Source organism: Saccopteryx bilineata, chromosome 4 (assembly GCF_036850765.1).
Source record: "Saccopteryx bilineata isolate mSacBil1 chromosome 4, mSacBil1_pri_phased_curated, whole genome shotgun sequence".
In the NCBI taxonomy this organism is placed as follows: Eukaryota; Metazoa; Chordata; class Mammalia; order Chiroptera; family Emballonuridae; genus Saccopteryx; species Saccopteryx bilineata.
In genome coordinates, this window is record NC_089493.1 from 56,966,927 (window position 1) to 56,994,790 (window position 27,864).

The window sequence follows — 27,864 nt, forward strand, 5'->3', positions numbered from 1 at the left end:
TAGATTTGCATGCAGAGAATTTTTTTTTTTTTTAATTTTTTTTTTTTTTTTTTTTACAGGGACAGAGAGAGAGTCAGAGAGAGGGATAGATAGGGACAGACAGACAGGAACAGAGAGAGATGAGAAGCATCAATCATCAGTTTTTCGTTGGGATTCCTTAGTTGTTCATTGATTTGCTTTCTCATATGTGCCTTGACCGCGGGCCTTCAGCAGACGGAGTAACCCCTTGCTCGAGCCAGTGACATTGGGTCCAAGCTGGTGAGCTTTTTTTGGTTCAAGCTGGCAACCTCGGTGTCTCGAACCTGGGTCCAGAGAAGTTTCTTGAACATACTAGTTGTACTGTCCTAAGGGATTGACTCTCTAGTTCTCTGCGATCAACTGGGTGCAGAGGGGCACCGGTCTGGTCCTGGCTTTCTAAATCAGTTGTGTGCACAGCCCTCCCACAGGAGCAGTTGTCAGTGAGAGTTTCAAAAGTCAAGATCTCATGGACTATCGCCGGCTTGAACATGACTCTGACTTCTAACTTAGGGCCCATGACTGCAGGCAAGCATCCTCAGGAGACTTGAGACTGTGCTGAGCACAGAGCGATTCACTACGCTCTTCTCCTGGGCTCTTCTCCTGGGCACGCATGAGAGTAGCCACTCAACTCACCTCAAACAAAGGGAAACCGGTGAGAAAAACCTTTCCCCGGGGAGCTGATTGCTTCTATGGAATCGTGAAGGAGAATGCCAGCAATGTACCTAGATAGCACCGTTTTCTAAACATGAAGGGTATTATTTAAATAGGACTAAATACTCTGATGAATGAAAAGACAGATAACGTAAGTGGCCAGACCCTTACACGAGAAGTGAGCAGTTTTAGGTGGACTTATGCCATTTAAGTAGAAGTCCTTAACATAAAGACTGGAGAAAAGACCTGTTCTAGGATATCACTACTTGAACCTAACTCTACTCCTTAAGAAACACTCTAACTCTATTTGCTTTATTTATTTATTTATTTATTTATTTATTTATTTATTTATTTACAGAGACAGAGAGAGGGATAGACGGGGACAGACAGGAACAAAGAGATGAGAAGCATCAATTATCAGTTTTTCGTTGTGACACCTTAGTTGTTCCTCGATTGCTTTCTCATATGTGCCTTGACTGCAGGCCTTTAGCAGACTGAGTAACCCCTTGCTCGAGCCAGCGACCTTGGGTCCAAGCTGGTGAGCTGTTTGCTCAAACCAGGTGAGCCTGCGCTCAAGCTGGCGAGCTCAGGGTCTCGAACCTGGGTCCTTGGCATCCCAGTTCGACGCTCTATCCACTGTGCCAGTGCCTGGTCAGGCTAACTCTATTTGCTTATAAGAGAGAAACACCTCACTAGACTCCTTCTGACCGTGTACGTCAACAGGGCCTGTGCTGCTGTGTGTGTCCTCTGCTCAGTTCGCTGTGCTGGTGCTGCCGTGGAGTGGCTCCCCACAGAGAACACGAGGAGCCGGCCTACCTTTCATGGCTTCTGCTGCCTGAATGAGCTCCGTCACAGCGCCAGCGACTCGCTTGGAGAGAGCCGCCAGCTGGTGCTTGAGTTCCAGGGTCGGTTTCTGAAGAACCTGTGGGTAAAGAACAAGCCAAAGGCATGAGGAAGATGGCGACTGCGGTGATAGGAGGCACACTCTTACTGGTGGACAGAACTGGACATCCTGGTTTTAGGTAGTAACTCTGTCACCAAGTGACTTCAGAATCTTGGGAAAAAACACATAATCTTCACTGGCCTTCAGTTTCCCTCATGTGAGAAATAAAAAGTTGGGAGCCAGGGGTTTCTCTCAAGTCCCTCCCGACGTATTTCCTTAAGATTGTAGGGGAGACAAAATCCTTACTTGTCCTTTATTTATACCTTTATTGTCCTTTTACTTATACATAAAATAAATATAGGCACATGAAAATTGCCCAAAGTTACCCAAGAACACTCTCAATGAACATGAAAGCCCGAGACTCCGAGTCTGCTGGTACTGTGACAAAACAAATTGGGGACCAGAAGAAGAAATGTATGAGCGACATGGGGTCTTGAAGACAAAATCATCAAGACAGCAACAACCACCAACTAACTGATCAGGAGGGTTGTTCCTAAAAGAACAACTCATTTCCAGCGTTTTTACTGCAGGCTCTCCTGGCAGAAGTCACGAAGACTTTCCCTCTTTTGAACTACATAACTCAAAGGGTTTTTAAAGTGTGTTTTGCTTTTTTAAAAAATGGTATTAAAAAGAAAGATATTGGAACTCCAAACCCCAATCCAACTTAAAGGGCATCCCAGCTGAATTCTTCCCAAATTCATTCAAGAACAGAACGAGAAATGGGATGGGAGCCCCTCACGACTTCCACTGAGAATTTACATTCCCACTGACACCGTCTTGCTCCTTCCTAACTTCAAAATCCTTCTTCCAACATTCTTTTCTGCCTCTCTTCCCCATGCAGTGCAGTACTGATCTTCAGATTTAGAAAGGTTTTGACATTCCAGACAATTTTGAGGCCTCTGAGCAGGGGACGAGGTGTGTGCTTGGGAATTGCGTAGACCTGTTTGAACCTGGCTGTGCTTGCTACTGGTTTGCGACAGCGGGCAGGTGACTGAACCGCTAAGAACCTGTTTTCTCATCTGTAACGCTGGCGTAATGCCTGTGCGTCAGGGCTGCCATAAAGATCAAATGCGATAACACATGGGAATTATTTTGCACAATGCGACACAGTAGGCATGTACTGATTGTTAATTCCCTTCTTGGTGTCCTATGACCTCTTTCACCTAACCAGGTTATCATACTCCTCAGGAGCCTGGAAAAGATGCTTTTGGATCCCAGCCTAATCCCTTCATGCCATAACTATAGGAGAAACATAGTGAGAGTCTGGGGCTGAGGGAGTTAATGGGATTAGACGTTGACCAGCCCCAGACATACCAGTGCACAGAAGATATTGTTTACATACTCAAACTGATTGGTCAAAGATTTTTGAGCATCACTTCACATGCATCTATTCCTATTCTTCTTCTTATAATCTTTTCCATTTTGTATTTGCTGCTGTACTATGATTTCAGCTACTCTGTTAATCTCATCCTCTTACCCTAGGACTGACACATATGACTACGCAGATATTAAGAACTCAGTACAGACCTGTAAAGAAGTGAGCAAATGAATGGATGAGTGAAAAAGAGACCAACACACTACTAGAACAATGCCTAATATGGTGACTTCCTAGACCAGTTCCAAAACAATACCAGAGCCATGAAGAGGTAGAGGGAAGGAGTTAAGTGCTTATTACTTTCTAAAATATCACTGGGGAAAAAAATTTAGTTATATGTAAGTTCTAGAGTCAACATGCCCGTGTAACCCTGGTCCAGTTACTTATATGTAGGTTCTAGAGTCAACATGCCCGTGTAACCCTGGTCCAGTTACTTATATGTAGGTTCTAGAGTCAGCATGCCCACATAACCCTGGTCCAGTTACTTATATGTAGGTTCTAGAGTCAACATGCCTGTGTAACCCTGGTCCAGTTACTTATATGTAGGCTCTAGAGTCAACATACCCGTGTAACACTGGTCCAGTTACTTATCCCCTCCCTAAACTTTGCTTACCAGTTAAATGGTCGACAGTAACAGTCCTTTTGTTATAGAATTATGGTAAAATTATACAAATAATTAAATATAAAATTCCATCAGTACACCAGACCAATTCCATCAGTAGCCCTGATGTATGGCCTAGGCATCAAGATCTTTAAAAGTTTCCCAGGTAATACTTATACGCCATCAAAATAATAAACCCCTTCTCTAGACTCAAATGTGCTACCACTTAATTATAAAAGCCTTGTACCATATCTGTCTGAAATAATAGATGCTGTAAAGTTACCAAGCGAATAATGGTTCTGACTCAGAGTCTGGAGAACTCAGTAGTCCACAGGCATTGTTAAATGGTTTCTCTACAGTGGTCAACACAACATGGGTAAGCAAAGAGTTAGAAGTATAGTGAAGAGACTCATAATAAATGGTAAAAGACAGAGTGTTCTCTAGTAAGATAAAAATAAGGTAAAACTGTTTTCACACTTCTATCAATATTGTATTAGAATTCCTAGCCAGTGCAATAAGACAACAAAAAGAAATAAATGGCACACAAATGACAAAAAAGAAGAGAAATTGTATTTGTTCACAAACAACATGAATACCTATATAGAAAATTCTAAGATATCTGTATTAAAAAACAAACAAAAAAACCTTGTAGAATAAGTGAATTTAATAAAGTCACAGGACATAAAGTCAACCTATAAACATCAATTATACTTTAAATACAAGCAACAAAAACTAGGAATTAAATATCATATATAATAGCGCCAATAGTTATGAAATATCTAGAGTTAAATATGACAACAGATGTGCAAGATTTAAATAAAAAAAACTACAAACATGGTTGAAAACATTAAAGAAGACCTAAATAAATGGAGAGAGATATTACGTTCATGGATCACAAGACCCTGAGAGAAACTATTTGCAGAAAATATATCTGACAAAGAACTCCTATCTAGAAAATATAAACAACTTAATTAAGAATGGGCAAAAGATCTGAACAGACACTCCACCAAAGAAAACATACAGAAGAAAACAGGTACATTAATAAGATGCTCAACAGCATAAATGAAAACTGCAATGAGATACCACTAGATACCCATTAGAATGGCTAAAATGAAAAAGACTGACCATTCCAAGTGTTGACAAGAGTGTGGAGCCATCAAAACTCTCATACACTGCTGGTATAAATGTAAAATAGTATAATCACTTTAAAAATCAGCTTGGTGGTTTTCTAAACAGTTAAAAAACATACCTACCCTATGATATAAATATTTCACTTCTAGATATTTATCCAAGAGGGAAGAATATGTACAGGCACAAAGACTTGTATATTGTTAAGAAAATGAAACAAAAGACCCAAGGTGAAGCCATTTGTCCCCAGGACAGAAAACCAAGACTTAATTCAAGTTTCAACCCTCCCCAGGAAAGTGACCTTAAACCAATCAGTCCGGAATCTCCTGAAAAGAACCCTGTAGCCCTCCCCCAAAGAAAGATGACCTTGCTTGAAACAACCCTTTTTTTTCTTTTGCTAATAACTTTCTTATCCTTTCCAGTTTGTGCCTAAAAAAACAAAACAAAAGAAAACCTTTAGTTTTGTATAAATGGTCAGAGTTCTCTTATTTGCTAGATGGGACGCTGCCCCACTCATGCATTGTTCAATAAAGCCAATTGGATATTCAAATCGAGTTGGTTGAATTCTTGTTCTTTAACAACAGAGCATGCTCTTAGTGGCTTTATCTGTAATAATCAAAACCTAGAAACCCAATGTCAATCAACCGGTTTATAAAAAAAATTATGGCATATCCTTATGGTGGAATACTATTTAGAAAATAAAAGGCAACAAATGATTGATACACACAGTACGGATGGAATAAAAAACACTGATGTGGAGTGAGAGGTGAGACAAAAAAGAACACATGCTATGATTCCATTTATGTAGAAGTCTAGAAAATTGCAAACAATTTTATAATAACAAAAAGCATATCAGTGGTCGCTGGAAAATTTTGAGTGGTGATGGATTTATTCATTTTGATGATCTTGATGCTTTCACAGATGTATTCATCTGTCGATACTCAAAAATTGTACACTTTATATATGTTTGCTGCATATTAATTATATCTCAATAAAGCTGAAAATAAAAACTAAGGATGTGGTAGGGAGATTGACATCACCAAAGCAGAGTGGTAAAGGACTTCAGTCTTTAAAGAGCCTTGATGGAGACAGAGAACCAGTACTGTATACAATGTGGCTCTCTAAGAAAGGAGAGAGCCAGATGATAAAGTACCCTATTTAGATAAGGCATGAGGCAAGGGGTTCTATTTTTAGTCTGCTATTAAATCAATATGATTTCTAATAGTAGGCAACAGACAGAACCAAATTAAAGTTCTGCTAGTGGAGGCAAGGGCAATTTTAACCCTCCAAAGACCTCATATTGTGGCTTTGAAGCAATATTGAACTGTGACTGCTGCAGGGGCAAAGTGGCTGCCTCTTGCTCCAACGATATAAATCTTCTATGACAAACCAGCAAATAGCAAATCAAGAGGCCAGCACTGCTCAAAGGGGCATGTGTACTGCTTCATAAAAGCAGCTCCCAGCGTAGCAAGGAGACGGCTCTGCCCAAATTAGATCCCATTGTATGTTGACTGCTAACCGGATTCTGCAAAGAAAAGGATCACTCAGCTAGGGGGTTTTCAATTTGGAGCCTCAATTCCAAAAGGATCTAGCTGGGTTATTGGGAATGAGAACACTCAGGACCATTTTGTGTGTGTATGCTGATGGTTTTTTTTAGGCGTGGGGGCAGGAAATGAATTTTCAGCTCAAGGGGCCCAAGATTCACAAAAGGTTAAAAAAGCTAAAATCAGGATAGTTATTTGCACCTAGATACAAGGGGAAAAAAGAGAATAGGAATTCATTGTTATTTATAGATTTCTTTAGAAAATAAAGATCTGAACCAAATGAAACAAAATGTTAATTAACAAAATTAGTTAATTATAGATGGTGGGCCCATGGATGGTTATCTGAATTTCTTCATTTTAAAACCTTTTCCATAGTAAAACTAAAATATAAAGACCAGCCCAAAAGGGTTAGGAATCCTTGATTCTTAAGAACTGAACAAGGCTAGCCTGACCAGGTGGTGGCTCAGTAGATACAGAGCGTCAGCCTGGGACACAGAGGACCCAGGTTCGAAACCCCGAGGTCACTGGCTTGAGCGTGGGATCATAGACATGACCCCAAGGTTGCTGACTTGAGCAAGGAGTCACTGGTGTGGCTGTAGCCCCCCAGTGAAGGCACATATGAAAAAGTAATCAATGAACAACTAAGGTGCCACAATGAAGAATTGATGCTTCTCATCTCATCTCCCTCCCTTTCTGGCTGGCTGTCCCCCACACCCTCTCGCTAAAAAAGAACTGAACAAGGCTAAAGCAGCATCATTTCCCACACATTTTATGTGCCTACGTTTAAGAAAAGCAGCTCGCTAAAGAAGATCCCCGAAACTCCTTGTACCTCAAGGCAAGTGATCTCAATTTATTTCTGTAAATTGCTGGATACTTTCACCAAACCTTAGCATCTCCTTTTCTCTTTTCCCAGTTGTAAAAATTAGACAATTATCTGTTTTTCTTCAGCCTCAAGATTCTTACTAATCCTCTTTGATCAATTAAAACAGAAGTCAAATAGTCAAGGGGTCCAGGAGGATTATTGTAAGATCTGCTACAATTCTGACTTAGGTGCACTTTTTATTTCAGAATGGTGACACAGTGATCACTTCATTATACATGGTCTCCCCGTACAGACCAGAGATGAAGAGGGCAGGATGTCTGTGTTTGTGTGTGAAAATCTCTAGTTTTTAATTGCCTTTTTATCTACCACCCTTAATTAGCTAATCTAATCTTAGCATTCATTTCTTCTACCCTAAAGATAGTTTTAACACAGCCTGACCAGGTGGTGGTGCAGTGGACATAGCATTGGCCTGGGACACAGAGGACCCAGGTTCAAAACCCCAAGGTCACTGGCTTGAGTGTGGGCTCATCTGGTTTGAGCACGAGCTCACCAGCTTAAGTGTGGGGTTGCTGGCTTGAGCATGAAATCATAGATGTGATCCCATGGTTGCTGGCTTGAGCCCCCTGGTCAAGGCACTTATGAGAGAGCAATCAATGAACAACTAAGGTACTGCAAAAAGAATTAATGCTTCTCATCTCTCTCCCTTCTTGTTTGTCTATCCCTATCTGTCCCTCTCTCTGTCTCTGTCTCTCTTGCTTAAAAAAAAAAAAATAATAATAATAATTTCAACACAAATCTGATGTCTTCTTTAAACTGGCAATTTGGCTTTCATTTTCTGGTGCTGTCTCTTAAAGTTCTCTCAGAAATAAACACTAGTTTCCCTGTCTGTGCACCTTTATTTTCCTCATGTCTTGTTGGGTCCCCAAGCAGTGCTGGCCTCAGCACTCTGTGGCTCATGGACCTCTCAGTGTCAAACAATCTTCCTTGCATTTAGTCTCATTTTGGTTGATAGTTCTTCAAAATCTGCTTTGGAGAAGGATTTAGGGCTAATAAGGTGAAATGTGAACACATTTTTAGCAGCAAGCCCAAGAAAACTGCCAATGTCCAGTTTAGTGACAATGTTGTTAGAGGGCCTCTACAATTTTTAGTTAGCAACTTGTATTCTCCTATATTTATGATAACTCCCTGGAACTGGAGACTGTTTTCTTCTTATATTTTTATTAGAAAATACCCTTCAAGGAGTATGTTTAGCTTTCTAAACAGATACAAATGAATACATGAAAATATACGTATATAATCATACTTCATTGATATTTCTTTGGAAATCAGAACCATCAGACCTTGTTACCCTTAAGAGGCAAAAACATCCTTGCAAAAGATGAGACAATTTTTTTTGTATGTTTCATAAAAGTTTCAAGGTTGCTTAGCTTTTCTTCCTATTAACGATTTCATTTTAGCACCAACTGCCTTCACACTATAAACCTCACAACAGCCACAGAGACACAGGATCTTTATATTCCTATAATAATTACAGGATACAATGACAATAATTGTATTGAAAGAAGAAACTCATGTGGCAGGTTTTTAACAGACAAATCAGCCACCTGGGTTTGTAATATGTAAGGTTTAAGAGTCCCGTTTCTCAGGAAGGAAGGATTCATAACAGAAAATGAATCTATTGAACAAAAGATCTGGCAGCCCAGGGTCATAAGCCTTAATAATGACTCTAAATTCTTCAAAAAATTGCCAGTTCTTTATCAGCTTCTTGTACATGTTGGCAGGACCTGGCAAAGCCTAAAAAACAGATGCAGGAAGCCAAGTGATGAGGATGATATTCAAAATCCTTGACCAACTGACCTTTTACAAGCCTTTCCTAGAATCTTCCCTGCCCAAACTGAGTGGTCTAGGGTTTGAACAGAAGGGAGCTGAGTCTGCATCAGACTTTGCCTGAAAGCTCTCCTCCTGTGGCTTTTCTGGTTCCATATGATACATAGTGTCGCCCAACCGGCTCCAGCTGCCCTCTATAAATGGATTAGCCACTGAGATTAGCGGGCTGCTAAAAGGCAGCAAGTAGGATGGCAGGACACAGGCCTAAGGACAGCTGAGCATTTTCTAAGGACCCTGGAGCAAGAAGGGAAACAAAACCCTGCCAAGCTACTAAAAGGCTGCTAAAAGGCAGCAAGTAGGGTGGCAGGACACAGGCCTAAGGACAGCTGAGCATTTTCTAAGGACCCTGGAGCAAGAAGGGAAACAAAACCCTGCCAAGCTACTAGCTTTATAGCTACAACAGCTCCAAGGCCACAGACCCAAAATATCAGCCGGGACTCTGAGCTGCGCTCCTCTAGGGATCCATTATCAAACGCTGGCCCAGACATCGATGTCTCAATTGTAATAAACTGAGACACTGGAAAGAAAAGATTGTCCTCGAAGGCTCTAGGCAAACTTTTCAACATCAACTTGAGTGCTCCCATATCAGTCTCCAAGGATTCCCCATATGGGCTTCCCATAGTTGACGGGCTCTGAGGGATTCTCTGGTGAGCTATATCCGGTACTAGGTCCCGAATAACGTTTTGTTATAACTTTGATGAAAAAAAAAAATCGATTGCCAGCCGAGGCCACTGTCTATGCGGAGTTTGGATGTTCTCCCCACATGTGTATGGGTTTTCTCTGGGTGCTACGGTTTTCCCCACACCCCAGAGATGTGCTTGTGAGGTGAACTGTCGTGTCTGAGTGAGTATGGGTGGGTGTGAGTGGCTCTGCATGGAAGGGCGTTTTGTCCAGGGATGGTTCCCGCCCTGCACCCCAAGCTGTTGGGATAAGAATAGCCATCTGTGATCCTCAACTGGGATAAAAAGGTTGGAAAAGAATAATCTGGGAATGACATCAGAGAAATGGCGCCATAAGGAGTGATACCAATAAATCTCCCCCAAAATTCAACAAGATCTTCAACCAGAGACAGAAAAATCTATCCTTGGAGCCTCCAGAAGTTCCGCACTAAACGCGAAGGCAGAGGTAGCAGCAACCCCATAGCTGGATCATCAGGCTACTAATTCAGGAAGGAAAGACTAGGAGAGAGGCTCCGGGAACACAGACTCTCTCATTGGCGGAGCCTGCAAATGATAATGAGCCTCGACTGCCAACGAGACTGAAGCCCAATATATGACATCGCCATAGAGACTTATCAACTGCAAACCTCTACCTAAGCGTGCCACAGGGGCAGAACCTGGGGTACAGAGTCACCGACCAGGAAGAGGGAGAGAAAAGAAAAAGCAAGATAACCTCTCAAAATCAAGAATAATCCACAGACTTTATAACCAATCCCATTTTATTATATTTGTTTGTTTGTTTCTCTTATCTTCTTGTCTTGATTATTTTCTTCCTCTTCCAATTTGGTCGTTTAATTCTCTGCCAGTATTACTCTCTCATCTCCTTGAACTACACTACCCATAAGTGTTACATCTCCCTTTATCTTTTCTTTCTTCTTCCTTTCTCTCTATGAGGGTTGCACTCCAAAACCCTTAACTCTCTCTCTCTCCTTTTATTCTTTTTTTTCTTTTTGTGTTTTCCTCTTTCTTTTTTTTTTCTCCCTCTATATTAGTTTCTTCTTTTCTCCTTTACTTTTCCTCTCATTCAATCCTCAATCACGAACAAATTATTTTATCTGGGACTCAAATTTTTCTTTGTGGCGCTTTGGGGATTTTTTACTTCGCTTTTTTAACTCACTAACAGTGCTCCCAACCCTGGCTCTCCATTTTATCTAGTTCTTGCTCCACTAAATACAATAGTAATTTTTAAATTTTTTCCCCATTTTTCCTGTTTCCCTCTTATTCCTCTCATCATAGTCAACCATCACCTAAAAGCAAATCATTTTATTCTTGACCCAAATTTTTTCATTTTTTTTCATTTTGTGGGTCCATACTCCCTTTTTTGCCCCTTTATCACTTCTCCCCAACTCAGGCCCTCCATTATAGGTAGTTTTTGTTCTATTTAGCACAATATAATTCACAGTTCACCACAATATTTTCTCAAGAAGGAGGGGAGAGGAGAGGAGAGGAAAAAAAGGGGTGGGGGAATAATAATCTTTTTAATTCTTTTTTATTTTTAACTTTTTATTCTTTATTAATTCTCATTAATACTATCAACAAAACTACCCTCAGATGCCATTAAGGAAAAGGAAATCGAATATCATGGATACCAAGACAGAGAGGTAGCACAGATAGATAAGGAAAAATCTATGGAGAAAAAATTTAATATATTGGAAACCTCAGAGCTAAATGACAGAGAATTTAAAATAGAAATCCTAAAAATACTCAGAGATATACAAGAAAACACAGAAAGGAAATTTAGGGAGCTCAGAAACCAACTCAATGAACACAAAGAATATATTACCAAGGAAATTGAAACTATAAAAACAAATCAAACAGAAATGAAAAACTCAATTCATGAGCTGAAAAACGAGGTAACAAGCTTAGCTAATAGAACAGGCCAGATAGAAGGTAGAATCAGTGAAATAGAAGACAAGCAACTTGAGGCACAACAGAGAGAAGAAAGAGACTCAAAAATTAAAAAAAATGAGAAAGCCCTAAAGGAATTGTCTGACTCCATCAAAAAGAATAACATAAGAATAATAGGTATATCAGAGGGAGAAGAGAGAGAAAATGGAATGGAGAACATACTCAAACAAATAATAGATGAGAACTTCCCAAGCCTGTGGAAAGAACTAAAGCCTCAAATTCAAGAAGCAAATAGAACTCCGAGTTTTCTTAACCCCAACAAACCTACTCCAAGGCACATCATAATGAAATTGGCACAAACCAACGACAAAGAAAAACTTCTCAAGGCAGCCAGGGAAAAGAAGAATACAGCATATAAAGGAAGGCCCATTAGATTATCATCAGATTTCTCAAAAGAAACTCTACAAGCTAGAAGAGAGTGGACCCCAATATTTAAAGTCCTGAAAGAGAGGAACTTTCAGCCACGAATACTATACCCATCAAAGCTATCCTTCAAATATGAAGGAGAAATTAAAAACATTCACAGATACAGAAAAGATGAGGGAATTTATCATCAGAAAACCCCCATTCCAGGAATTACTAAAAGGGGTTTTCCAACCAGATAAAAAGAACAAAACAAAACAAAACCACAAGTAAAAGCTCCATCAAGAACACAATAAAACCAAATTTAAACTGTGACAACAAAAAAAAGGGGGGGGGAGAGGACGGAGATTAACAGTAGCAAAGGACGATGGAGTGCAAAAGTACTCACAAGATAGCGCACTACAATGAACAGGGTAGGAACCCTTTTCATTACTTAATGGTAACCACCATTGAAAAAACCACCACAGAAGCACATGATTTAAAAAAGATAGCTACAGAGGAAAGATGTATGGAATACAACCAAATAAAAACAAAAGATAGAAAAACAAAAGAGAAGAATCAAACAAGACACAAAACTAACAGAAAGCAATGTATAAAATGGCAATAGGGAACTCACAAGCGTCAATAATTACACTAAATGTAAATGGATTAAACTCACCAATAAAAAGGCACAGAGTAGCAGAATGGATTAAAAAAAGAAAATCCAACTGTATGCTGCCTACAAGAAACTCATCTAAGCAACAAGGATAAAAACAAATTCAAAGTAAAAGGCTGGAAAACAGTACTCCAAGCAAATAACATCCAAAAAAAAAGCAGGCATAGCAATACTCATATCTGATAATGCTGACTACAAGACAGCAAAAGTACTCAGAGACAAAAATGGTCATTTCATAATGATTAAGGGGACGCTGAATCAAGAAGACATAACAATTCTTAATATATATGCACCAAACCAAGGAGCAACAAAATATGTAAAACAGCTACTTATTGACCTAAAAACAAAAACTGACAAAAATACAATCATACTTGGAGACCTCAATACACCACTGACGGCTCTAGATCAGTCATCCAAACAGAGAATCAATAAAGATATATTGGCCCTAAACAAAACACTAGAGCACCTGGATATGACAGACATCTATAGGACATTTCATCCCAAAGTGACAGAATATACATTCTTCTACAGTGTACATGGATCATTCTCAAGAATTGACCATAGGCCCTGGCCAGTTGGCTCAGTGGTAGAGTGTCAGCCTAGCGTGCAGAAGTCCCGAGTTCGATTCCCGGCCAAGGCACACAGGAGAAGCGCCCATTTGCTTCTCCACCCCTCCCCCTCTCCTTCCTCTCTGTCTCTCTCTTCCCCTCCCGCAGCCAAGGCTCCACTGGAGCAAAGATGGCCCGGTTGCTGGGGATGGCTCCTTGGCCTCTGCCCCAGGCGCTAGAGTGGCTCTGGTCATGGCAGAGCAATGCCCTGGAGGGGCAGAGCATCGCTCCCTAGTGGGCAGAGCGTCGCCCCCTGGTGGGCGTGCCAGGTGGTTCCCGGTCGGGCACATGCGGGAGTCTGTCTGACTGTCTCTCCCCATTTCTAGCTTCAGAAAAATACAAAAAAAAAAAAAAAAAATTGACCATATGTTGGGCCACAAAAACAACATCAGCAAATTCAGAAAAATAAAAGTTGTACCAAGCATATTTTCTGATCATAAAGCCTTGAAACTAGAATTCAACTGCAAAAAAGGGGAAAAAACCCCACAAAAATGTGGAAACTAAACAACATACTTTTAAAAAATGAATGGGTCAAAGAAGAAATAAGCGCAGAGATCAAAAGATATATACAGACACATGAAAATGACAATACAACATATCAGAATCTATGGGATGCAGCAAAAGCAGTGATAAGAGGGAAGTTCATATCACTTCAGGCCTATATGAACAAACAAGAGAGAGCCCAAGTGAACCACTTAACTTCACACCTTAAAGAACTGGAAAAAGAAGAACAAAGACAATAAAACCAGCCAAAGAAAGGAGATAATAAAAATCAAAGCAGAAATAAATGAAATAGAGAAAAGAAAAACTATAGAAAAATTAATAGAACAAGGAGCTGGTTCTTTGAAAAGATTAACAAAATTGACAAACACTTGGCAAGACTTACCAAGAAAAAAAGAGAAAGAACTCATATAAACAAAATCCAAAATGAAAGAGGAGAAATCACCACGGACATCATAGATATACAAAGAATTATTGTAGAATACTATGAAAAACTTTATGCCACTAAATTCAACAATCTAGAAGAAATGGATAAATTACTAGAACAATACAACCTTCCTAGACTGAGTCAAGAAGAAGCAGAAAGCCTAAACAGACCAATTAGTAGGGAAGAAATAGAAAAAACTATTAAAAACCTCCCCAAAAATAAAAGTCCAGGCCCGGACGGTTATATTAGCGAATTCTATCAAACATTCAAATAAGACTTGGTTTCTATTCTACTCAAAATCTTCCAAAAAATTGAAGAAGAAGCAATACTTCCAAACACATTTTATGAGGCCAATATAACCCTCATACCAAAACCTGGCAAGGATGGCACAAAGAAAGAAAACTACAGACCAATATCTCTAATGAATACAGATGCTAAAATACTAAACAAAATACTGGCAAACCGAATACAACAACATATTAAAAAAATAATACATCATGATCAAGTGGGATTCATCCCAGAATCTCAAGGATGGTTCAACATACGCAAAACGGTTAACGTAATACACCATATCAACAAAACAAAGAACAAAAACCACATGATCCTAACAATAGATGCAGAAAAGGCTTTTGATAAAATACAACACAATTTTATGTTTAAGACTCTCAACAAAATGGGTATAGAAGGAAAATATCTCAACATGATAAAGGCCATATATGATAAACCATCAGCCAACATCCTATTAAACGGCATAAAACTGAGGACTTTCTACCTTAAATCAGGAACAAGACAGGGTTGTCCACTCTCTCCACTCTTATTTAATGTGGTGCTAGAGGTTCTAGCCAGAGCAATCAGACAAGACAAAGAAATAAAAGGCATCCATATCAGAAAAGAAGAAGTAAAGGTATCACTTTTTGCAGATGATATGATCCTATACATCGAAAACCCCAAAGAATCTACAAAAAGACTACTAGAAACAATAAGCCAATACAGTAAGGTTGCAGGATACAAAATTAACATACAAAAGTCCACAGCCTTTCTATATGCCAACAAGGAAACATTTGAGAACGAACTCAAAAAAATAATCCCCTTCACGATTGCAACAACCAAATACCTAGGAATAAACATAACAAAGAATATAAAGGACTTATATAATGAAAACTACAAATCATTGTTAAGGGAAATCGAAAAAGATACAATGAGATGGAAGACTATTCCTTGCTCTTGGATAGAAAGAATAAATGTAATCAAGATGGCCATATTACCCAAAGCAATATACAAATTTAATGCAATTCCCTTCAAAATTCCAATGACATTTTTTAAAGAAATGGAACAAAAAATCATCAGATTTATATGGAACTATAAAAAACCCCGAATAGCCAAAGCAATCCTAAAGAAAGAGAATGAAGCTGGGAGCATTACAATACCTGACTTCAAACTATATTATAGGGCCACGACAATCAAAAGAGCATGGTATTGGCAGAAAAATAGACATTCCGACCAATGGAACAGAATAGAAAGTCCAGAAATAAAACCACATATATATGGTCAAATAATCTTTGATAAAGGGGCCAACAACACACAATGGAGAAAAGAAAGCCTCTTCAACAAATGGTGCTGGGAAAACTGGAAAGCCACATGCAAAAGAATGAAACTTGACTACAGTTTGTCCCCTTGTACTAAAATTAATTTAAAATGGATCAAAGACCTAAATATAAGACCTGAAACAATCAAGTACATAGAAGAAGACATAGGTTCTAAACTCATGGGCCTTGGTTTTAAAGAGCATTTTATGAATTTGACTCCAAAGGCAAGGGAAGTGAAGGCAAAAATAAATGAATGGGACTACATCGGACTAAGAAGTTTTTGCTCAGCAAGAGAAACTGATAACAAAATAGACAGCCAACTAAATGGGAAATGATATTTTCAAACAACAGCTTAGATAAGGGCCTAATATCCAAAATATACAAAGAACTCATAAAACTCAACAACAAACAAACAATCCAATAAAAAAATGGGAAGAGGACATGAACAGACACTTCTCCCAGGAAGAAATACAAATAGCCAACAGATATATGAAAAGATGTTCATCTTCATTAGTTATTAGAGAAATGCAAATCAAAACTGCCATGAGATACCACCTCACCCCTGTTAGATTAGCTATTATTAACAAATAATAGTAATAGGTAATAGCAAATGTTGGAGAGGCTGTGGAGAAAAAAGAACCCTTATTCACTGTCGGTGGGAATGTAAAGTAGTACAACCATTATGGAAGAAAGTATGGTGGTTCCTCAAAAAACTGAAAATAGAACTACCTTATGACCCAGCAATCCCTTTACTGGGTATATACCCCCAAAACTCAGAAACATTGATACGTAAAGACACATGCAGCCCCATGTTCATTGCAGCATTGTTCACAGTGACCAAGACATGGAAACAACCAAAAAGCCCTTCAATAGAAGACTGGATAAAGAAGATGTGTCACATATACACTATGGAATACTGCTCAGCCATAAGAAATGATGACATCGGATCATTTACAACAAAATGGTGAGATCTTGATAACATTATACAAAGTGAAATGAGTAAATCAGAAAAAAACAGGAACTGCATTATTCCATATGTAGGTGGGACATAAAAATGAGACTAAGAGACATTGATAAGAGTGTGGTGGTTGGGGGGGGGAAGGGAGGGGGAGGGGCACAAAGAAAACTAGATAGAAGGTGACGAAGGACAATCTGACTTTGGGTGATGGGTATGCAACATAATTGATTGACAAGATAATCTAGACATGTTTTCTTTGAACATATGTACCCTGATTTATTGATGTCACCCTAGTAAAATTTAAAAAAAAATTATAAAAAAAAGAATGATCTGTTTTTATTAACCTTGCTTAAATGTATGTACAGCTTACATTTATTTCAATATTTAATATTAGAAGGTTTTGGGTTTTTATTTAGAAGTGTGATGATGTTTTAGCAACCAGAAATATACCATAGGAACTTAACTCTTATCTTTGTCACCGAGCCTACAGTATCATTGGTTTAATTTCAAGTCTTTTTGCTTAAAGTTGCAGTTTCCAAGAGCCTACTGAAAATGTTAAGGGAGGACTTACTGTACTTTCCGTGAACAGCCAAGGGGGGACTAAATTTATTGGAGTTATGTTTTCTAAATATTTAAACCCTACCCTCACTGGACAACAGAATCCTCCGAGTAAGAAGTAAGTTTCCAAAGTGGTGGTACCTAACAAAGTTCAGAGAGAATTTCTATCCCAAGGACTACAAATGACTCTGGGACCTTGCACTGAAAAACATTTTTGCTATATGACCCAGCCCTAGTCAATTTATTAGTTGGAAGCCTCCTTCCTACATTAAAAGGGCTAACCTGTATTGTTTCAAATGGAGACCTCCCTTTAAAATTTCCTGACCAATTGGAACCTGACCTTTTATGTTTTCTGTTGTGTTTTTTTACCATCTCTCCTTGACACAGAAGAGAACAAATTCCAATAAAATTCCCTAATTCAATCGAAGCGGCTAAGAATCTGTGGGCTACCTTTAAAACTGACATTAGAAGAATAAAAAGTGTAGAAGCTATAAAGATTCAAGTAGCTATAACTAAACCTCTCCCTAAATTGCCTCAATGTCCATGAAAGCCCAAGGTCATACAAAGCCTCACACTCATAGTAGAAGACCTCATTGCCAGGCAGTAATCATTCGCGGTACCAAGGATCCGGATGGCCATTCGTCCAGGGTTTGAGAGAACTTAATAACATGGTTACTCCTCGTTTCCCAGTAGTTCCAAACCCGAACACTGTTGTCACAAGTTCCTCCAGACTCAAAACAGTTCACTGTTGTAAACTTTTATTCAGCCCTTTTCAGTATCTCCACTACGTACTTGTTTTTATGTGGAAAGAATGACAATACACTGGATAGTCATGCCTCAAGGGTTCAGAAGCTCCTCCTTATTTCTCCTACGTATTTCAAGATTTACAGGTACTCCAGTTCCCCGAGGCAATCAATGCTGGCAATGTCTAGATGACCTCTTGCTGTGCTCAGTTATCAAGAGGTGTCCCTGAAAGATTCTATTTGTGCAACAGTTAGCTGAAAAAGGACACAAAGTCTCTAAGTGAAAATTACAATTATCATTAGACAGTGTTCATTACCTCAGCCCTGACCCAAGTGCTGAAGGAATTCAACTGTCTCCAAAAAGAATTAAACTAAGCCACTCACAACTAAGCAATAGTTACTACAGAACTATGGGCTCCTACTTTTTAACTTTTCTACTCTATGAATTTACTGAAATTTCAGTTCCTGAACCCCTTCCTTGGGAAGATAAATGTGAGCAGGCTTATATAATATAAGACTATAACGATCACTCCACTATTCAAAACCTTCGACTTTATTTGCGCATGAAGAGAATAAGCAAGCCCTGGGAAGGTTCTCGCAGGAACATGGTAATACACAAAGGCCTTTTGTCTATTGCAGCACAGACACTCGATTCAGGTGCTCCTGTCTAGCCCTGCTGCAGTACACAGTTAGTAGAAGCCTCAGCAGATTTAACCCTGGGAATGATGTTTACGTGCAAACTCTATATGCATATCCGAAGTCCTCTTAACTCTGAACTGCCTCAACGTTTCTCTGCAAGAACAACTAACTTCCTGTGAGAGCCTCTGTCCGCTTTCACCACCTGATCTACATCTTGGAACACTGGAGTGACCTCAATCCTGCTATGTCACTATCTCTAACTGACAAAGGTGAGCCCCGTGATGAGGTGATCGCTTTCTACTTCATGACACTGAGGCCTGATTTATGAGACACTCTCTTAGCCAATCCTGATCTAATCTTGTTTTTACGACAGAAAAGAAAAAGGGAATTTTCAGGCTGGCTGTGCTCTCTCTCACTACCCAGTGCAACTTACTCAGAGGGGAAGGCTCCCACAAGATGCACCGGCCCAGCCAGCAGAACTCCATGTTCTTATCCCAGCAAGACAAACCAAACACGTGTACTAACAGCCGTTACCTTGGGGGTCCACGACTTAGGGAGGTTATGGAAACAAGCAGGTTTTCTTACGTCCTCTGGGACCACAATCTAATATGGGCAACTAATAAACAATCTTCTGACTGCTGTTCTCTTACCTTCGCACATTACTGTCATCAGAATGGAATCTCACACTAAAGGGGAACCCTAGTGGCCTGTCATGCCCAGACAGCAGCAACAGAATCTATATAACGATCGTGGTGCATATGGATGAAGTCCGCTTTAACTCTGTAAAAACTGACCTCTCACTGACTGACTTGTCTTTAACATGGCAACAGTTTGCTCCTGAGTCAGAGAAATTAGGATGTGTATACAATTGGCTGTCCATGAAACAAATGGTCAGGGCTATGGGAAACCCAAGATGGCCTCTCGGTTCTTTGAGGCCCCTGGGCAAACCAGGCGTTTCAGTTTTTGCATTCCTTCACCCACCACGGTGCATTTAAGATGATTCAAATTACAAATAAACACTGACGGGGAGACTTCCATAAATATTCAAAAACCAGTAATGTCTGGTTTGCCAGGTCTATAATCCTGGAAAAATTATCTTTGTCCCAGGTCTGAGAGGCCTCAGACCTCCTACATCTGGACCTTTTGAACACCTGCAGCTGGACTTCACTCAACAGCCGCTGAGTATGGGTGATCAACATACTCTTGTTATTGTATGTATGTCTTCCAGTTGGGTAGTGGCCCTGCCCTGCTGCCGGGCCGATGCCCTCACAGTGGCAAAGAAACTGTTAGAACATGTGTTTCTCACGGTATACCTTCCACAATTCCAGTGGCCCCTACTTCACTGGGAAAATCACATGGGCCTTGATGGAAAGACTTACAAAGTCCTCGGAATCAGTGGTCCCCAACCTTTTTTGGGCCATGGACCGGTTTAATGTCAGAAAATATTTTCACAGACTGGCCTTTAGGGTGGGACGGATAAGTACACAAAATAAAATTATGCAACTGGCGTAAAAACTGCGTTATTTTAAAATATAATTGTCGAACTTATGATATTTATTGGGCTAAGTTAAAGGAGGAACGAGCATGTCCTCATTATTCAGGCTGTACTTAAATTTGTTATTCTGACAACGTTTCATGTTATTTATTCTTTCTCTGCGGACCGGTATCGGTCCGCGGCTCAGGGCTTGGGGACCACTGCTCAGGGCTTGGGATATCATTGTCCTTATCATCCTCAGCCAACAGGCAAGGTAGAAAGAATTATAGGATCCTCAAATTTAAAATCTCCAAACTTGGCCCTGGTTGGGAGCTCAGCTGGGAGACTGTCGGCCTGGTGTATGGACATCCTGGGTTTGATCCCCAGTTAGGGCACATGGGAAAAGCGATTATCTGCTCCCCCCCCCCCTTTTTCCTCGCTCTCTCTTTCTCTCCCACAGCTAGTGGCTTGATTGATTCGAGTGTGGCCCTGGGTGCTGAGGATGGCTTCGTTGGAGCGCATAAGCCTCAGTTGCTGAGGATAGCTTGGCACTCAAGCACCGGCCCCAGATGGGGTTGTGGGGTGGATCCTGGTCGGGGAGGATGTGGGAGTCTGTCTCACTATCTCCCCTGCTCTCACCTAAAAAAGAAAAAAAAACCCTCCAAACTCGCTGAAACTACTGGACTCCCCTGGCCTAAGGTACTGCCCTTTAGTCTTGCTCACTGTGCATGGCATCTCCTTTGAGAAACATCCACTCCACACGAGGCAGTGACTAGAAGACCCGTGCTTATTCGGATACAACCTTCTGCTGAGCCCTTGCTGTCTCTTGATAGTAACCAGCTACCATTAAGTCTCTAACGTCTTATGCTCCAGCTTATCATCAATAAGTTAAAGAAGCTTTCCCAGATCCCATTTTAGGGGTCCTGTTGGTCACAGCCTAGAGCACGTGTGGCCGAATCCGGACCGTGTAATGAGTTTATGCGGCCCACGATTAAATTTTTAATATTCTCCGCTACTTTAAAATCTCAGCTACTCAGAAGTGGAAGCGTCTTTGATAATTGGAAATCAAGATATTTAAGAAGATAGTGAAAAAGATACGCAGAAAAGAATTCCGCGTGTGACTAATCTAGGGTTAACTTCCAATAATTGGTTGAATGGATTTGTGATACTTCTTTATTTTTTAAAAAAAATTCCATTATAAAGATTTACAACTTTTGTACTCGTCTGTACTCAATATGAACTGTTTGACGTTTAGCAGTGATGTGAAACCCACATTCTTTTAGGCGGACTTTGCCAGTGCATACCCAAGGTCAAACAATTCATTATTTTTGTGGTCAAGTGTGCTGAATCAAGTGGCATTGTAGCAAAGACAATAGCTGCAGTTGATAACTGAAAACGTGTCCAGGCTGTTTGTAAAACGAAATAATTGTTTTATTTGCGATATAACCCCTTCAAGCTCATTCTAATTAATTAAATATTGTTTTGATTGATTACGATACAGTTTGGATATTTATACAGTATGCAATTATATTTTTATTAAAACCTATTTATTAAAATAATATTGTATATTAAAATTTTTTCACTCACATTTATTCATAAACAAATTACATAATAAAATTTTATTTACTTAAACGAATCATCTTTGTATTTAACATTTTTTATTTTTTTTATTTATTCATTTTAGAGGAGAGAAAGAGAGAGAGAGAGAAAGAGAGAGAAAACGAGAGAGAGAAAAGGGGGGGAGGAGCAGGAAGCATCAACTCCAGTATGTGCCTTGACCAGGCAAGCCCAGGGTTTTGAACTGGCGACCTCAGCAGTCCAGGTTGACGCTTTATTCACTGCGCCACCACAGGTCAGGCTTGTATTTAACATTTTTTAATTTTAATATTTCGTCTGGCCCGTGAAAAAACTTTTCTTTCTAATCTGGCCTGGGGGCAAAAACTGTTGGCCACGCCTGGCCTAGAGTCTGGTGAGTGGGTGTTCTAGAAGCATCGTTAAAGGAAGAAAGCCCTCAAGCACCACTGAAAGTGACCTTACCAAGTAGGCCTGACCGCGGATACTCTGAACAGTTAGAAGACACTGAGCTATGAACACACAGCTAAAGAAGGCTCCACCTGACCTCTGGTCCTGTTCAGACTCTGCAGACTGGTGATTCAAATCGATGAGGAAGAGAAATGGCAGACATCAATGCAGACGGCTTCTGCTCAAGTCACAGGATCAAGACTTCATACTTTAACTAAACATGAAACCCTTTCTTTTTGTCTGTTTTCTTTACTCTGGCATTGGCCTGGAGAGATAATGCCATCATCCATATCTTCCAGGCCATTGTTGCTAAGGTGGGGCGGGGGACAGGTTTGACCTTTCAGACTTGGGGTTTGTCATCATCAACTCCAATCTGGTCATGAACAGTGCCACTTCAGTGGAGGTGGTTAATGTCTGACAGGATTTTATCCATGGTAGTTATTCTCCCAGATGGCTAGGGTATAACCAAGCGATGCCTCTTAGGTTATCTAACTATTCACACAGACACCTTCATTGGTCAATCCTTTGAACTTACAGTATGTAGAGTTAGAAAGGACCTACCAGAAAAATTTTCATGCTCAGAATTCACTTCCTTTGGTAGGTCCCTACTTCCCTAGCTTGAAATATTATAAATAAAAATAAAGCTATAATCAGAAACCTCTCCTTCGCTCAGAAAACACTTAGCAGAATCCACTGTTAAAGCAAGAGCTGCCCAACAGAAACCCTTCGAGTTGTCCACAGGTGTTCCTGACAACAGAAGAACCCTAGACTATGTCTCAGCTGAGCAAAAAGGTGTCTGTGCTGCAGCCAACGCCACCCGCTGCGCCTGGATTAGCACGTCTTGGGAACTGAAACTCAGTTACGCAAGATCACTGAGCAAGCCACCTGGTTTAAAAAGGTGACTCCCTCAACAGGGGATTGCTTTCATTTACTTGAGTTTGAATGGTTTGGGTCTTGGGGACTATCGTTCCAAAGTACATTCCAAAGATTAGAAACGATCCTGTTTATAGTTATCATAACAATTTCTTTAGCACATTGTATTCTCTCAAAAGCTTTAATGTTCACAGTCACTAACCACTGAGCAAATAATCCACTTCAGATTGGATTGTCAGAGAAGGAACAAAGACAATGACCAGCCTCAAAGATAGTGAACCTGAAGATGTGACCTGTGAGGATCACAGGGATTAAGCAAAAACATCATGACCTGCATATATCACATGGAAAATCAGTAAAAGCTGTGAGAACTACAGAGCGGTAGCTGAAGTATGGGGTTAGCGCCTTAAATTTTGATCACATCTCTCAGTCAAGCTGAGAGTCTAATCAAAAGGGAGGGATTGTTAAAGAGAAAACCCCAAACAGGCCCCAAATGGAGTCACTTGTGTGAAAGCCCATGACACCAAACCAAGACTTAATACCTAGCACACCAAATACACTTGCTGGTTCCTCATGGTTCGGCCCTTTGGGCCTGGGGAGGGGCCAAGCCTCCCTAAGGACTGGGAGTTGGGGCAAGCCGGAGGCTCCCGTGTGGGCAATCCCAGCCACAGCCACCACCTCCCTGCCAGTGTTTCTGTTCTCAGCCTTCTGAACTTGGATCCACGTAGGTGTACCAGGCTGCTGGAAGGTCATCAGATGGAGGGAAGTGTCATTCTCAATGTGGTCTACGCCATTCATTCAAGGACTAGAGCAGTGGTAGTCAATCTGGTCCCTACCGCCCACTAGTAGGCGTTCCAGCTTTCATGGTGGGCGGCAGCGGAGCAACCAAAGTATAAATAAAATGATAGATTTAACTATAGTAAGTTGTTTTATAACAATTTGTTCTGCCAAACTTAGCGAAAATCCAACATAAAGTACTTGGTAAGTAATTATTATATGCTTTAACTTGCTGTAACTCTGCTTTATAAATTTTATAAAGTAAAGTTACTTCCCTACTTTATAAATCACCATTACTGTGGAACCGTTGGGTGGTTAGAAAATGTTACTACTAACAGAGATACAAAAGTGGGCGGTAGGTATAAAAAGGTTGACTACCCCTGGACTAGAGGAAGTCATAAGAGGCTAGTAGGTCACCTGTAGCACTGATGTTTTTTTCTAACCTGTCACAGTGGGTGGTGTGGCGCCTTCTCTGTCCTTGCAGGATGGACTGGGGTCTTCCAAACAGGACATCCTGACACTTTTTCACGCTTTGCCTGTCCCATCTGCTTTGTCCCTTTCTCTGCCCTCTTCCATGCTAGTTTTGCCTCTGGTGCAGCGAGAGAGCCAGGCAGTTCCAGATGCTAACTGCAGCTTCCCCTGGACGGCACTGTATCTCAGTGTGCGGGGCGATGCAGGAGACTTTCCTCTCACTGGGCCCCGGCCTCGCACATGGAGCCTGAACAGCACTGGTCCGCTCCTGAGAGAGCCCTTCCCCAGCCCCGCCCGTGCCCCAACTCACCACCAGGACGTGCTCCAGAAGGTCCAGGTAGCTGAGGGTGCACTCCGTCCCATACCGCAAGGCTCTGGCGCGCACCTCTTCATTGACATCAGGGTGGAAGGATGCTTGCTGGAGAGAGAAAGGAACGCTGACAATTCAAAACAGGAAAAGCTGGCTGGTGCACTCACCAGGGTCCCAGTGAGGGGTCACTGGTCCAGCAGTGTTGTGTAGCCCTGGACCTTTCATTTTGGAACTCCTGCTGCCTTACCTCAATGACCTCTGAGAAACCTTACCTGACGCCCTGGGCAGGGGAGCTGTTCCTCCTGCACCCGCCCCCGCTACGCCCATGGTCACAGCAGGTTCTCCCAGTTCCTTTCTCCACATTTCCAGTGCCCTGGAGCCAGACACAAGCAAGTAAAACTGGTCCGTCCTATCTTCCTTTTCCCTTATCCTCCCCCATCCCACCTTTTATTGAAATGTAAGAAATTCCAGACACTGAAGAGCTCAGGAAAGATTCATGCTGAGAGCTTACAGTGGGAGACGTGCTGTCCCGGATCAGCCTGCCTCTCTGCAGAAATGTGAGAAGTCCTGAAGTCCCCTCTCGGTTCACAGGCTAATCACACCCAGATCACACCCAGGTCCTCACTCGGTGACCTGATCATACTGGGGTCACAGTGAGCCTCCCAGCCAGGGACCTCTGGCTCCTGAGAGCCTTCAGACAGCAAGCTCCCCACTGCCCTCAGAGGGGCCTCACATTGCACACGTCCAGATAAGCAAACCAGGACACATGGTTAATGCAGCACGCTGCACTTTTCCCTCTTGCCCTTGTGACCTGCTGAGCTGAGTCATTCACAATATATCATTTCAGATGGCACTCACGGGGTTGCTAGGTCAACTACAGAAGGCCCAGTTGAATTTAGATTTCTGATAAACGATGAAAAAAATTTAATGTAAGTATGGGCCACCCTATTTTTAATTTGTTAAATCTAGCAACCCTACCCATTTAACAACCTTCCTTGTACAGCCTCACTTGGGGTTTACAAGAATATATAGTAGAAAACTTCAAATAAATCACAAATCAGGACAAACAGGAATCACACATTAGGGTGAAAGGTCAAGATAGGTGGGGCAGAGTGACCAGACTCCACATTTCTTCCAGTTAAGCCCCTCTCCTAGGATTGGGGGTGCTGGTGGGAACACCTGTGGGCTCTCTCCATACCCGATTCCCTACTCCCACACCCCCTGGAAGAAGTGAGAATAATTCCACTGGCCAGCACCTGTCATTTATGGTCCAGTTTTACTCATCTGGGACTAGCCAGGCTCAGAGGCTGGTGCTATGCCATGCTCGGAACCATTACGTAACCGTGGGAAGGGCCATACTCTTCGTCGCTACACAGTACTCATGCTGGCTCCCTCCCCTGTGTCTCCAGGTGTGAGGACAGAGGGGAAGACACCGACAAGGACACTACTCAATGGCATCTCCGCTAGCTGCCGTGCAAGGCTCTCGTTCGGAGCTGTGTGGAGGCTCAGGATGAGGTGCTCTTGTCCACTGCTGGTGGCTCTGGGACTTGGTAGCACACTTTGGGAGAGCAATCTGGCAATAATGAAAATGTCATACCATTGACCCATTAAATTCTAACTTCTGGGAGTCCTGTCTAAGGAAGTAATCCAAAACATAGAAAAAACAGATATGTCCAAAGGTGTTCCCTGCAGTAAAGTTTATGATTAAAAAAAAAAATGCAGGCAACCTAAATATCTGATAACAGGGGAAGGATTATATTTATTAACAGAGTATTTCATGGTCCTTAAAGAGGCAGTTATAATGACTCATAGCAACACAGAAACAGCCATTCTATACTTAACAGTAGATACAAAATTATATAGAATATAAACATATGCCCATAGAATACCAGAAAGCAATAGATATTAGAATTAATTTAGGGTGTAGGGAAGTTCTTGTCTTCATCTAAGGGATTAGTGTAATCCTTCCTTTCTGATTAAATGAGCCAGTATATAATTTACTGCACTCCCATTTCTGCCCGGCTACCTGCTCAGCCCCAAATGGCAAGCTGGTCCTCTGCTTGGCATAAGGGTTCCTTCTTGACCCACCAGTCAACATCCCTGGTATGCTATGTATTCCCTATTGCATGCACTTCATTTCCTTTCTGCAAAGAGGTGGAAATATCGGAGACTAAAGGAAGTGTAAATGTCAGTCTGCTAAGTAAATCCAATGTTAACAGGAGTCTAATGGCTCAGCAGTGATGCCTGTCAGCAAGTGTGGCTTAGGCTTGTGAAGCTCTGGCTGTTATTTTACCCTGAAAAATCAGAGTGGCCTGATCTAGGGAGGAGCTGAGGCTGGGCCAATGGCACTATCCTTTATTCCTTAGGCTCCTCCCTGTAACTGGGGGAATGCGTATTAAGAAAGAGACTTGAAACTCTGAGCTGCCTGCCACCTATAACGTAATCATTTATTTCTCCTTTTTAATTTCCCCTTTTCATTTCATGTCTATAACATGGAGACAAAGTACCTGTCACTCCTAAACCACAATGATCCTGGAGGTCACGGCAGCAGAAACAGACTGAACTGGTTTCAGTTCTGGTTCTGAGAGTAAATAGCTGTGGCCTTGATCGCGCTGCTTAATCCCCCCAGTTCTGTTTCATCATCCATCAGATTAGGATAATTCCTCTTGCTCCCCCCATCTGGGATCAAATGAGAATACAGTATACACGACAACCCTTCCAAAACCATGAGGTGCCCTGCATATACACCATGATGGCACTTGGGCCACACCTTACTGAAGAAGTATTATTCCCTGATTGAGACTATAACCCCTTTGGGTGTCATCCTTTCTGGAAGGCAGACTCCATTAAGTACATCAAAACAACAAATACTCATGACCACGGCAGAGAGTCTAAATTCCCTGGTCCAGAACACAAGGTCCCTCATGAAAGTGGCCACCCTCTTCTCTCTACCTCCCACTGTCCCCACCCCCCAACTCACCCAGGAGAACAGTGATGGTGCTGTCTCCCACACCAGGCCCTTGCACACCCACCTCCAACTCACCTTTCCATTTCGGAGGAACCCCTGAGAAACCATCAGTTGGACCTTGCACCGGCAGCCCCCATAACTCACTTCACCACAGAGTGGTCTTATTCCCTTATACCCCAAGCTACAGTAGCTGCAATAGTGCAAAAGCCAGTTTTCACCTTCTGTGCTTCATCCCCACCTGCTCACCATGGCAAGGGGTCATCAATCAACCACTGAACAGACATCAGAGTCCGTGGGGCAAGGCTGTCTCTAGAAGGGTCAAGGTCTGGGGGTG

The 27,864-nt window shown here is 41.4% G+C and overlaps 1 protein-coding gene across 6 annotated transcripts in view; it reads right to left on the bottom strand.

Annotated features, from left to right (window-relative positions):
* Positions 1 to 27,864, bottom strand: part of TLN2 (talin 2) — a 484,588-nt gene that overhangs the window by 20,845 nt on the left and 435,879 nt on the right. For all 6 annotated transcript variants that reach the window (XM_066274650.1, XM_066274649.1, XM_066274645.1 and 3 more), the window contains 2 exons: positions 24,563 to 24,670; positions 1,486 to 1,591 (listed from right to left, as the gene is read on the bottom strand). In XM_066274650.1, the coding sequence (XP_066130747.1) occupies positions 1,486 to 1,591; positions 24,563 to 24,670 (214 nt within the window). The remainder of the gene's footprint in view (positions 1 to 1,485; positions 1,592 to 24,562; positions 24,671 to 27,864) is intronic.